The sequence below is a fragment of the Berghia stephanieae genome, chromosome 4 (genome assembly GCF_034508935.2).
Source record: "Berghia stephanieae isolate SIO BIC M18660-M18661 chromosome 4, UCSD_Bste_1.3, whole genome shotgun sequence".
Taxonomy (NCBI): domain Eukaryota; kingdom Metazoa; phylum Mollusca; class Gastropoda; order Nudibranchia; family Aeolidiidae; genus Berghia; species Berghia stephanieae.
The window spans coordinates 23,937,878-23,951,736 of record NC_088363.1 but is presented as its reverse complement, the minus strand read 5'-3'; the positions used below and the strand labels follow the sequence as shown (position 1 = coordinate 23,951,736).

Below are 13,859 nucleotides of genomic sequence, written 5' to 3'. Positions count from 1 at the left end.
AAATATATAAAATACAACCACCATTTTGGTTTTCTCAACAATTGAATTAGTATACGAGAAATACTCTTCTGAGTAAGGAGATAGTTGAATTCTAAGTTATAGAGACCTTTAAAGGAAGGGTGGGCAGATTCCGTACTTGCCCGTCCTGAAGCTAATACACACATAAGATGGTTCGCGATGAAGAGGCGGGAAGCAAGGGATTGGTTGGGTAAGGAGCAAAGATAACACGGTAATTATTGTGACGATAGTCAAACGAATACATGAGGAGAGATTGGTAACATTATTTTGTCTTAATTATATTGTATGAAGTATTGGCGAAAGCCTAATATTAAATAAACGTTGTTTTTGTTTGTCTTATTTTGACTATGGAACTGATACTGATACTTGTCATAGCAGACCTGCCTACTTTAGATAGGAAAATAAAAATCGTAGTTTTCAGGGCTAATAAAATCGTAGATATTTTAACTACCCTTTAAAAAAATCACCGGAATTTTCGTCTGTTTTGATAGATATCAAATTTTAAAAAACGAGAAAAAATAATTGGAAACGTAATAATGATGGTGATGGTGGTATAGTGGTAGCGGTGGTGGTAGTAGTAATGATGATGGTAATATTATTATTATTATTATTATTATTATTATTATTATTATTATTATTATTATTATTATTATTATTATTATTATTATTATTATTTATTATTATTATTATTATTATTATTATTATTATTATTATTATTATTAATATTATTATTATTATTATTATTATTATTATTATTATTATTATTGTTATTATTATTATTATTATTATTATTATTATTATTATTATTATTATTTATTATTATCATTGTTATTATTATTGTACGTATTGGTGGTATCACTATTGTTGTATTTTTTTTTGGTGGTTATTAATGGTATCAGTTTATTGTTTGGTCCCATTTGCCATTATTTTCCACTTTCATGTATGTGGTCATCAAATTGTATGATTAATTGGCGAAAGCCTAAGATTGAATAAATTTTGTAATATCGTATGGTAACCATCATTGTCGACGACATCGTCGTTGTCATCATAATCATCATCATCATCATCATCATCATCATCATCATCATCATCATTAACAACAACAACAACAACAACAACAACAATATTAACAACAAGTACAACAATAGCAATAAAAACAATATCAACATCATCATACAATTTCCGTCATCGTCTCCACAACTATCATTCTAACCAACAGCACCACCAAAACCACTACCATAATTACCCCTCACCGCCTCGTCTTCCTCCTCCTCCTCCACCACCACCATCACCGCTACCACTATTCCAACCACTACCACCACCGGCACAATCATTCTGACCACCAAGACAGCAGTAAAAATTATGCAATTTGAGCTCTGAATGAAACTCGAGTCATATCGCTGTTGTTGCTTCTCCATGAAAACTTTAAGGTTACTACGTACTACTGAAAACCAGAAATATGTAAAAGCAATATTAATATCGCCGTTGAGGGATTAAAGCATCTCTTTAATTTTTCGAGTGAAGGAAATGGACTTGTATTGTCAAGGTGTTGTCGCATTATGTCTCGTCGCTTTATTTTTTAGTTGTATTCTCTTTCGTGATTCATTTTTGATTACGTTTGGAAGAATTAAAATCTACTGGTATTGTCATTTCATTGTGAATGTGATTATTGGTGGTTGAAATATTTTTTGTTTAAAGGCGAAAAAAAAATCAAAAAAAATTTTTATTAAAAAAAAACAAAAAAATAAAAAATAAAAAATATATATCATATATATATATATATATATATATATATATATATATATATATATATATATATATATATATATATATATATATATATATATATATATATATATATATATATATATATATATATATATATATGACCGAATCCTCTTTGCCCCACCACTGTAAATAGGCTAGAACCGCCACTGCAGCTGCTGCAATTGAGAAAAAAAAAAAGTTTCTAAAGACACATAAAAATAATACTTCATCAATCTATCAAACCAATTTCTTCGTTCAAGCAGGCACTGAGGGATTTTCATGTATCTAATTTAGCATGTGGAATCATAATCGTAACAATTGAATAACATATTTTTTAAAGCAATAATAGTAAAACAAAAATCTGGAAATAATTGAATAACATAGCGTTTATTAACCGAGACACTGGGATCATTACATTTAGCCAAAACTCTATTTTAAAAATCTCCTTTAAAAATAAAAATTTTCATAAATAATTATTTTTCTCCTCTATACTCTACAGAAAATATGCCTTTGTGCATACAAGAAAATAAAATTATAATGAAGGTTGCAACAACAAAAAAGTGCATGTTTTAAATAAATATCACTCTTCGGGAAAAGAGAATTTAAAACAAATACAAGAAGAGCCCAATTATGATCAACAAAAATGATATTGACTTTAATCCACATGTTTTGTTAAGGTTACTTGTTACACTGAACTCCTTTCTTGATTCATAAAAGCAAACAATAACATTCAATCATAAAGAACATGCATAGCTCTCCCGTGGTTAGGATTCAATATGCAAAAATATCCGTTTCGTTCTCGATAGAAGCGCAATTGTCCTTGTCACACCGTGAGTTGATACATAAAAGTGATAATTTGAATGCAAAACTGCAACTCACACTCTCGTGCGAAAGAACCCAGCAAACAATTATTAATGTGAAATCGTCAGACGCTAACAGTTATATCTTTGGTAATAAGGAGCTAGCAACACTTAGCAATGCTAGTGAAACAATAGATATATGATAGACGTGTATAACATTTTTAAAACAAAAAAAAAAAGACAAGAGGTTTGTTTTGTTTTTAGGGGGTTTACGGCACTTGCAATAATATTAGGACATTTCAGAAATTGTAAAAAGGAAGATGATAGAGGAAAAGTTGTAGATTTCAAGTTAAAAGCACCAAAGAAAAAGCAAGACAAAGGGAATGGAATGATTTAAAATTGGGAACAGGCAGGAGATTCCATTATCAACCCACCGATGAACCTTTTACTATTTTGACATTACCTAAAATTTCCACCCAGGCACAAGCACAGGATTCCACTATAGAGGATAAACTCAAGTGTTTACAAGAGGATTAAATCAAAGGGAGAACAGAAATAGATCCAACCAACTATTGTCTAATATTACTAAAAAATCGACATCCAACCATGACATTCAATCTCCACCAAATATATTGATAATTAAAAGTAATTCAGAGGGTGAGAAAGACTTGTGTAAAATATTTACTATCTCCTCATAAAAATACATTTGACTGTTTCCCTTTTGGCAGAGTACCACAGGCAAGCCCAAGGTGAAAGCAATAAAACAATTTCATTTTGGTAGCCACAGAAGGGGACAACGATTTAGAGAGGAAAAAAAATTCTGCTACATCCCACCAAGGCAGGAGGAGATAGCTTTAAGCAACGAGCTCCACAGTCAGATTGACCTTTTGTTCTTTGCAAGTTTTACAAACTAACCTGCTTATTTAGCAAAGTTTGAAAATTGTGAGACGCTTAATAAAAATTGTTAGGAAAGAACAAAGTATGTTACATCGATATAACAAAAATAACAAGAAATAAAAGAGATTGATCATTAATAACCTGTCTTATCATTTTCTACACTATGTGTCAATTTTTTATAAGTGGGTCAAACTGAATAAAGAAAGTAATACTGAAGAGAAAGATGAAATCCATGTGTTGATTTTGGTGGACTCACCATTTAGCTTTCCAGCTCATATTTCATACTGAGAGAATGGAATTAAATAAGAATGGCAATGCCGTAAAAAAAAAATCAAAAACAAACCAAAAAATAACATTGTTGAGATGGTTTTTATGACATTAGCCTGGAATCAAATTAAAGGCAAGAAACCTTCAGCAGGTGTCAAGCATGATTCAAGGGCTGATCAAAGGATGATATCATGCCATTAAAGTGCAGAGGTTCAGAGAGGAGCATGTTTGTTATTGCACAAACCACACCTATGACAATAAATCATTTAATCGATTACTACACTTTTGGATATCTCGATGAGAGCGCTACTCAATTACTCATTCTATATACAAGCAACTTCCATACAGACAATTCTACGATCACTCGTCTATCATTTGATGACAAAATTAGTAAAAAATTGATAGGAGACAATATTGTTTGATCAAGCATTTGATTCAACAGCAAGCAAATTAACCCATTTCATACACGGAAGACACATTTATAGCCCATTAACCAGCTTATGGGAAAAAGACAACATATAATTTACCAATTCATTCAATTTAAAGGAAAGTCTAAATGTTCCTATGCACTTAAAATGCATTAACTAGAGATATTCAGATATTCATCACATACTGAAAATGAGCTGGACCCCTACACTGAGGGGATTATCATAATGGTCCGGAGGTCAATTTAACTAATGAGCATGTCAATATCAATTTGAATGTTGGAAGTTTATTGTAATACCAATGTAAGACAACACGAAAAAAAGACATGATAACACGTAACACATATTATTTGTGACAATTCACTGTGTATTTTATTTTTCTTTCTTTCACATTTTGCTTTTAGATCATACAACTGTGTAACTCTTGAAACTCACCTTGAACAAACTTTAAAGAGGTAAGAGAATTCTTCTTTTAATTTCTTTAACTGCAGGACAAGGCACGAGAATATATAAAGAGAAAACAATACATATATCAAATTATAAAAAAAAGAAAATAATTTTTATGAAAAGAAAAGAAAAAGGCTAAAAAAGCAAACCTGCTCCGCCCCCCCCCCCCCCCCCCCCCCCCCAACCCGACCCACCCCCGAGTAAACAAAAAATATGGAAACAAAGAATTGTTTCTGTATATCTGTACAAATAAAACCCCCACTGTCTGATTTAAGGCAGACTGATATTCAGTTAATGACAATGAGAACGACAATGATGATAATGAATAATTGTGATGATAATACATGATGGCTGTGATGATGTAAAATCAGTGACAACAGCAGCTGCTTCAAGCAAAATTATGTAAATGTCATTATATACACTCAGTAATTTATAGTGAGAACGATAGAGTAAACATTTTGATGGCAGTCATAACATCAGTAGTAATAGTCATTAGAGTAGAAGTTGTAGTAGTAGTAGTAGTAGTAGTAGTAGTAGTAGTAGTAGTAGTAGTAGTAGTAGTAGTAGTAGTAGTAGTAGTAGTAATAGTAGTTTGTGGTAATAGCAGCAATAATGTTGATCATAATAAAATAATAGTAACAACTTAATTATGTACAGTGTATATGATGATTATGATATCAACAATATAAAAAGGAATAAACATATTTCTGGAATTCTCAGTAAGCCCAACCTAATACCCAAATTATGTACACACTTGACACAGTCCCCCTACAATATTATAACTACCTTCAAATAACACTATCTTAACAGGAAGCGAAATAAATAACATTGGAATCTGAAATCAATCAAGGGACAAATGTTTGCCCCTTCATAAAGACATAGGTAAGACAAAATATTTTTTTCACACTAAGAACTCAGGATTTCTGCAAATTATTATTATTATTATAACACAAAATATCCCAAGTTATAACTTAGTAACACATCCTTTCTTTCTGATTCTGGAATAAAGAAGTGATTTGAGTTTTGATAGACCTAGCCCTACATGCACGAGAATGCAATTACAAGCTAGTTCCAGCACACGAGCGATAACCGATATTTTGTATTGTTTTGAGAGTACTTCATTACTTAAAATGAAACCTGAAACAATTTGGGATATCAGACCTGCAAACAAGAACACGTCGATCTAACCCGAATACAGAATTATAACCAATACATTCATTCTCTCTTGGAATAATTGTAAAAATATTTCACTACGACCAAAGTAACAACACCTTACCCTAATCCCAAATAAAAGCAAAAAGTAGAATAAAAACAAAACTCCAAACCAAACCTCATCCTTTAAAAAATCTGACCGCCTAGTTATCCCATTCTAACATCATTTTGAGCGACACAAATTTCATATTGCACACATCAGATCAAGCATATCCAAGACACTTAAAGCTACAACCAATATTTCTATTGCTATCTCCCTTTAAAATATAAAAGGGGTCTATGTTGCAACTTTTATACACGAATTGGGTGTAACTTTTATGTAATGTCATTGGATGGCATTGTTAGGGAGTAAAATTTAAATACATCTATAGAAAATAGAAGCTAATTCGCTATTCAAAAAATTGTCTCATTTTCATTGTTGGAAGTTTTAGCTGTTAGTCCATCAATTATCTTGGATTATCAGAATTGACTGAAGATAATGTTCTGACTACTTCAGAAACTACAGTTTCAATATAATTTCTTTTCAAAATCAATTATGTTATTGAACCATGTTATCTAATAAATTGTATTATCATAATTCCTAAAATAAACTTTTTCATCAGATCTGCCACTGGCAACAAACGAAAAATAAAATCTGAAATAATTTTTCTCTTTAATTTCGAATTTTAAAAATAATTTTATATTTCTATAGAGCCATATTTCTGTTGATATCAATTAATGCTGAATAAAAATGATTAAGAATAACTGTAAAGCTGTTTAATTTGTTGTAAAGTCCAGTTATTCTGAAAGTTAAAAAAAATATTTATTTTTTTTACAAAGTTTTCTTTAAAATTTGGTTCACAGAAAGGTAGCAACTAGATGAGAAAAATAATAATCCAAATTGGTTATATTTGCTCCAAAAAAAATAAATAAATAAATAAAATAAAATTAAAAAAAAAAAGTTTTTACAGATTAAATTAGTATAAGTGATGGGTCTTTTTTATCTCCACAGAATCAAAACAAACAAAAATTGACCAGGTGATTGAAAGATCTGATGACATTTAATATTTCACGAATAGATACACATCAAGGACCTCAGACTCGTAACTGTGCAAGTGCCGTGTACAGTAAAAAGAGAGATTAAAATCAATCCCCTCTCCTACCCTTGTGATCAACAGAGACTATAACCACAATCTCAATTAATTGGTGGGAATAGTCATGTGATCTAAAATATGCATGACCAGACACTTCGATGATAGGCCATTCTAATCATGTTTTTCATCAAAATCAACACTCTTGCACTTGCACTTTTTGTCAGACACCTCGATCAGTCACCAGCTTTGTCCTTCTAAAAAAATTTAAAAAGTTCTCTGCCATATAATTTCCCTAAGTTACTGATTTATATTTTCATTTTAAAAACAAAATAAATAATTTATTGCCATTCAATACAAAAAAAAAACATCTTCCAGTCATTCTGCTTCATCCACACATTTATCCACACAGTCATTTCACCCATTCATCCATCCGCCTCAACAAGACATGGCAGTCGTGTACAAGGAAGTTGACAATCAAACAGAGGATCATCCCTTGGGAGTGCAATCAATTTCCACAATTCCTTTGGGCACATCAGCAAATTGGTACACTAATCTCTGGCCGTCAACTTTATTGAGGATTCCACGGGCATAATAGTACCTGAATAAGTAATGATAAAATATATATATATATAAATTTGAAGTCTTGGTGAGAAAAATCAAATGAAAACCTAATTTCTAGCGTTAAAAAAAAGACTCAAATATACGCAAATATATATATATATATGTGTGTGTGTGTGTGTGTGTGTGTGTTTGTGCCTGTAAGAAAAGAACTAAAGTAAGAAATATCAAAAATCAAAAATTATGTGCTGACCTTGCACCAATATATAAAACAAGCATTTTTCTTGTATTTTTTTTATTTTGTTATTTTTCAGTTCAAACTCAGATCAGTTAATCTTGGATTATATTTTCCTTAGAAATATTATTTTCTGAATCTTATAAAGAAACCCAGCAATATGTCTGAAAAGATTCATAACATGTGGAGATTGTCACGGAGAGCGTAAATATACAAAAAAAAAAAAAAAACCTAAAAAATTAAAAATTGAGCTTTTATATAGCGCAATATCCACTAAACATGCTCAAAGTGCTTTACAAGGGGTCCCTGGCCAACAGCAACATTTAACATATAGGACGGGACATGACGCCTGTTAGGCGATATTACAATTTTTTAAGACAGAGACAACACTGTTAAAGGCCAGGTGTTCATTTTACACCTGAGTACAGTGAGAGAATGTGAATTAAGAGCCTTCTCAAAGGACTCACCTATGAGCCGAGTGAGACTCAAACCCAGGATCTTCCGATCCGAAAGTGAGTGTCATACCACTAGACCACATAGTCACATATAGAATGATTCTGTCTTCACATTTAATTTTCTTACAAAATTACAATCCCACTGTTAAAGGCCAGGTGTTCATTTTACACCTGAGTACAGTGAGAGAATGTGAATTAAGAGCCTTCTCAAAGGACTCACCTATGAGCCGAGTGAGACTCAAACCCAGGATCTTCTGATCCGAAAGTGAGTGTCATACCACTAGACCACATAGTCACATATAGAATGATTCTGTTTTCACATTTAATTTTCTTACAAAATTACAATCCCACTGTTAAAGGCCAGGTGTTCATTTTACACCTGAGTACAGTGAGAGAATGTGAATTAAGAGCCTTCTCAAAGGACTCACCTATGAGCCGAGTGAGACTCAAACCCAGGATCTTCTGATCCGAAAGTGAGTGTCATACCACTAGACCACATAGTCACATATAGAATGATTCTGTTTTCACATTTAATTTTCTTACAAAATTACAATCCCACTGTTAAAGGCCAGGTGTTCATTTTACACCTGAGTACAGTGAGAGAATGTGAATTAAGAGCCTTCTCAAAGGACTCACCTATGAGCCGAGTGAGACTCAAACCCAGGATCTTCTGATCCGAAAGTGAGTGTCATACCACTAGACCACACAGTCACATATAGAATGATTCTGTTTTCACATTTAATTTTCTTACAAAATTACAATCCCCCCCCCCCCCCCCCCCCAAAAAAAAAAAAGTGACTGTTGAGAATAATCTAATCTTATGCTGAAATTTGTATTAGCTTTTGAGACTTTAAAATACAACATTTATAAAACCCACACGTCACTCTTCAAAATAAAAGCATATTGAGGGCATTCGAATCAAACTGGATAGGTGTGAAAAAAATGCGTCTTCCACAAAAACACGCTTTATGACTATTCCTGCCAATCAATGGTATTGTAATTAGTTTCTGTTGATCAAAATAGTGGGAAAAGAGTTGGGCTTTGGCTTTACTATACGCTAAAAAAAAACCCCAACAAAACATGGCACTTGCACAGTAAGAGTCGTATGCCCTCAACATCAAATTTATATAACTTTAAAATTCCCCATATGATAATTATGCACCAAAAAATCTTTTGAAAGAAAAAGAAACAGTCCGAAACCCACCTTAATGCTCTCCCCATTGTCTCGTAGTTCATGTCTGGTTTGTTTTTGTGCAGACCCCATAAACGGGAGACAGCCTTTGAGTCCACCAATTTGAAGATGCCTTTCTCTCTGTTCGTCCACTTGATGTACTGGGGACACGTCTCCTGGTTCTGCAGCAATTGGAGCAGGAACTCCCACAGATATTGAGCAGTGCCTGATTTGGGAACAATAGGAATATAAATAAATAATTAAATCTAAAAAGAAAAAAAAAATTAATCAGAACGATGAAAATATTTACTAAATTTATACAATAAAAGTCCTTACAATTTAACAATTGAGCTCAGTGCATCCTACACCATTCATGCGTCATGGTCAATAGCAAACTGTTAACATTAAGGATGTCACATTCAGCTTTTCTTTGTATTTGTTCAAAGTTTTCAAAGAAAATAATGATGCTTGGCATGGTATAAATCTCCAAAAAAATCCTCCACTTCACTGCCTTGTTCAAATTAAAATGATAAAATAATTTTACGTCAAAGTTCAATCCCCGAGAAACGAAACAACATAATCTTTAAAAAATCCTCAAAAACAAACATAAAGCAAAGCAAAGCAAGTAAGCATCTGAGAGTCTTCATTTAACCAAAGAACCTTCAACTGAGCTTTGATTTCAGTTTACTATGCTGATACCAGACTATTTGACTTTTGTCATTAATCACCCACTAAGAGCCCTGGTTTAAAAAAATAAAGGTGTGGCAGCAATAAAGGGAAAAAGATAAAGCCAGCTGTAAATTCATCAATGTCTTACCATCTCGTTTTCGCTTGGGAGGGGTTGTGAACTGGAAGTCAGAAAATTTAGGCTTACGACCTGAAAAGAAATAAAAATAGGAAATATACTTAAATATAAACCATATAAATTTCGATTCCTGTTGTTCGTGATAATAAATAAAAAAAAAATAAATAAATAAAAAACATGCCCATTTCATTTCCCCACTTAAGCAGTAGTCCTACAAAACCATTAGTATTAGGCTCAAGGAGCCGGATTTTATCTCATTGTCTGTAATGTGAAATGGACAATAGCAGTTGCTTGCTACGCTTTGGATAGGATACTAGTCTATCGCAAAGCACGTTCCTGCTTAATTAAACAGACCCAGCTGGTGTGGACAGTTTTTTAAAATCTTGACTTCACTCTGAATCGATCTTCGTCCCTGTGTATATGAAGAGAGTGCTCTACCAACTGAGCTATCAAGGGCTCCCATCCCCTCCCTCCTTAAACCAAAGGTGCTAATGGATTTGAGCTCTTTGAATCTGAGTGTCTATCTTATTTACCTTTTTTGGCTTTGGGTTTGTTGCTTCCATCAGCAGCGCCTGGAGATGATGAGGATGAGGACAAAGATGACTTGACTGATATGCTGTTGCTGTTGTTGCCGTTTCTGCAGCCAGTGCTACTGTGTGAAGGTGAAGATGAAGACGAAGAGGACGATTCTGTTTTCAGCTGCCTGTTTGATAATGCCTGGATCCTTGGATCTGCATAAAAAAAAAAAAATTAATTAAAATTATTTATAACAGAAATATTAATTGCTTCTTATTAAAGCACATCTTTCCTGTCAACAAACAAACAAACGATATTTACAATAAAAGATATTGAAATTGATCACACTGAACTTTATAAAAGAAACAAAAGATTTGCTTCCATTGAGGTCAAATAAGAAATCTATTGTTTTCAGTTAATATAGAAAGGGAAATTAGTAATTTCAATCATTCCACGTTATAGAAACAAGGACAGAGTTTCGTCTCGAAAAGAATAAAAAGAAAAGAACAGAAAAGAAAGAAAGAAAGAAAAAAAAGAAAGAAAGAAAGAAAGAAAGAAAGAAAGAAAGAAAGAAAGAAAGAAAGAAAGAAATAAAGAAAGAAATAAAGAAAGAAAGAAAGAAGAAGAACAAGAAGAAGAAGAAAAAGAAGAATATGAAGAAGAAGGAGATGAACCCCTGCTTCTCACCTTGGTGAATGATGGCTGAGGTGAGGTGGACAGGTGATACTTGGTGAGCGGGAGGGGGTTGACAGAACTGGGATGCTGTCTTACCGCACAGATCTAGAGCAGGGAGACACAAGACGAGAATTTTTAGGAAACTCTTCAAACTCTCTACTGATGCTGTGCGTTTGGGTAAAATATCCACAACATCCGCCAGCCAGATTTTAAAGCACAAAATGACGTGTAACCTTGAACGTTTATAGTCTGATTGATAATTTAGTGAGAACTTATGAACTTATCAGCCAACAGGTGGTATAAAAACATTAACAAAGAGCTGAGTGACGTCAACGTTGTTCCTTCAAAATATATTTATTCCACATCCATCTTTAATATTATACATTATGTGTTCAGCCTCGATTTTTATCACCTTAAACGTTAACTTCCCCAGTAAGTAGGATGTTAAAATCAGTTGCAATTCTTCTCCTCCCTTTACTACTTTACTTTTCCCCTTACATGCTCAACAAAAAAAAAACAAAAAAATAAGAGAGAGAGAGAGAGAGAGAGAGAGAGAGAGAGAGAGAGAGAGAGAGAGAGAGAGAGAGAGAGAGATGTCTACTGTATCATGATGATGATAATAATAAATATATACATAAATAATACATGACAACAAATCAATAGGTTAATATATTGAAAAAATAAAACAAAACACGCACACACGCACACACACACACACACCCAACCAAGCCAAGGAACAAACAGACATGGCGTGAACCTACCTTGATGTCGGTGTTTGAGCTCTTCTGTACAGCTGGAGTCGAGTTCACTATCTAGGCCACTGTCAGGACTTGGAGGGAGTGTGGAGGCTGTTCGAGTTGACATGAAATTAAATGCAGGAAATTCATATTTAGAAGAAAAAGAAAAAAGAAGAAAGAATTGTCGTTGTTTTTTTATGGTGATAACTACAGATTAAGGATAAAATAGATAAATAAATAAACAAATAAAGCTTGATAATATCTAAGAGAAATAAAACGTGACAATACAAATCAAAAAAATTGGCCATAATCTCCCACTCCTACTTTTCATCCGAGCGAGTAAGAGGATTAGGATGAGGAAGAGGAAGGAGAAGAAGGAGAAAATAAATAAATAAATAAATAATGATAATAATAATAAGAAGAAGAAGAAGAAGAAGAAGAAGAAGAAGAAGAAGAAGAAGAAGAAGAAGAAGAAGAAGAAGAAGAAGAAGAAGAAGAAGAAGAAGAAGAAGAAGAAGAAAAAGAAGAAGAAGAAGAAGAAGAAGAAGAGGGGAGGAAGGGGGAAGGAGGAAGAGATATTCAACACGTGGAGAGAGACAATGTATTTCGCAATAATTTTATTTCCAGACTCTGCAAAATAAAATAAAAAAGCCACCAATATCAAAGTTCAACGCCTCGTTGCTGTGTGTCGTCGAGTCTTTCAGACAAGGCTACTTGACGGAAATTGAAACCCCGGTGACATCGGAGTAAATTACAACAAAGCCGAGTCAAAAGCATTTTTAAATTGCGTTTGCACTCGCATTCAAATCATGCGCGCGGGAGAGTAAAAAAAAAAATAAAATAGATTTTTTAAAAAGAGGGGAAGGGGGAGGAAGCAGATAGAAAAAAAAAGTGAATAATAAAGACAAAAAAATTAATGAATAAAGAAAAGAAAAAAAAACTTAAAAAATGGAAGTCAACAAGCCAACTGGCTAATCGATCCATCATCATGTTCATCATTGTCTATTACAAATCTTGCCTTTCACCTATTTTATACGTGGGATATCCTAGATTTTTTAAAAATGTTTTAAAAGTGCATCGACACATCATGACTATCATCTGCCTTAACAGTGTAGAACTAAAATGAAACATTGCATTAGAGAGAAAAATAAATAAATAAATAAACAGTTGGACAAGCAACTGATGATAGACACTTCGAAAACAATCACGCTTTCCTAATCAACTTTAACCCCTGCTACGCAAAGCCGTATGAAACAAAAATGATAAATAAATAAATAAATAAATAAATAAATAAATAAATAAATAAATAAATAAATAAATAAAACAAGGTTCTCCAATTTGCTTTGGCTGTACAACTATTAAGTGTGACAAAATAGAAGTTGTATGGAAAAAAAAGAAAAGAGCACGCATAGCATGGAGATAACGGCAAAAACCAGAGGACATAAAGAAGGCAATTGCCGGGCTCGTCCATAGAAAGTCATTGGCAGTGTAAGCATGTAGGCAAGCCAGAGTCGATGACATCAGGCTTCTCTGATGTTAACTTCCTCTCGTGAGGAGGAACTTCCTTCCGGTGAAGGTTTTAATTCCAGACACGCAAATGGAAGGAGTAGGAGACAATGAGTGGGAAGTGGGAAGGAGAGAAGCGATGACCTCGGAACAACTTTATCCTTACTAGATTGCAGAGATGGATTCGTCTTCCTAGATATCAGATTACCTTTGAATTAAATGTCGCCGGGACTCCTACCCCTCTCTCTCTCTCACTCTCTCTCTCTCTCTCTCTCTCTCTCTCTCTCTCTCTCTC

General features: G+C 33.2%; 1 protein-coding gene across 12 annotated transcripts in view; it reads right to left on the bottom strand.

Annotated features, from left to right (window-relative positions):
- Nucleotides 1-2,153: 2,153 nt before the first annotated feature.
- The window catches only part of LOC144970269 (uncharacterized), a 251,041-nt gene continuing 239,335 nt past the window's right edge, over nucleotides 2,154-13,859 (bottom strand). For 9 of the 12 annotated variants that reach the window (XM_078909729.1, XM_078909730.1, XM_078909731.1 and 6 more), the window contains 6 exons: nucleotides 12,083-12,169; nucleotides 11,334-11,426; nucleotides 10,664-10,861; nucleotides 10,143-10,202; nucleotides 9,359-9,551; nucleotides 2,154-7,504 (listed from right to left, as the gene is read on the bottom strand). In XM_078909729.1, coding sequence (XP_078765855.1) covers nucleotides 7,393-7,504; nucleotides 9,359-9,551; nucleotides 10,143-10,202; nucleotides 10,664-10,861; nucleotides 11,334-11,426; nucleotides 12,083-12,169 — 743 coding nt within the window. In that variant the 3' untranslated portion in view covers nucleotides 2,154-7,392. The remainder of the gene's footprint in view (nucleotides 7,505-9,358; nucleotides 9,552-10,142; nucleotides 10,203-10,663; nucleotides 10,862-11,333; nucleotides 11,427-12,082; nucleotides 12,170-13,859) is intronic. The other 3 variants (XM_078909732.1, XM_078909733.1, XM_078909728.1) reach the window with 1 other exon arrangement.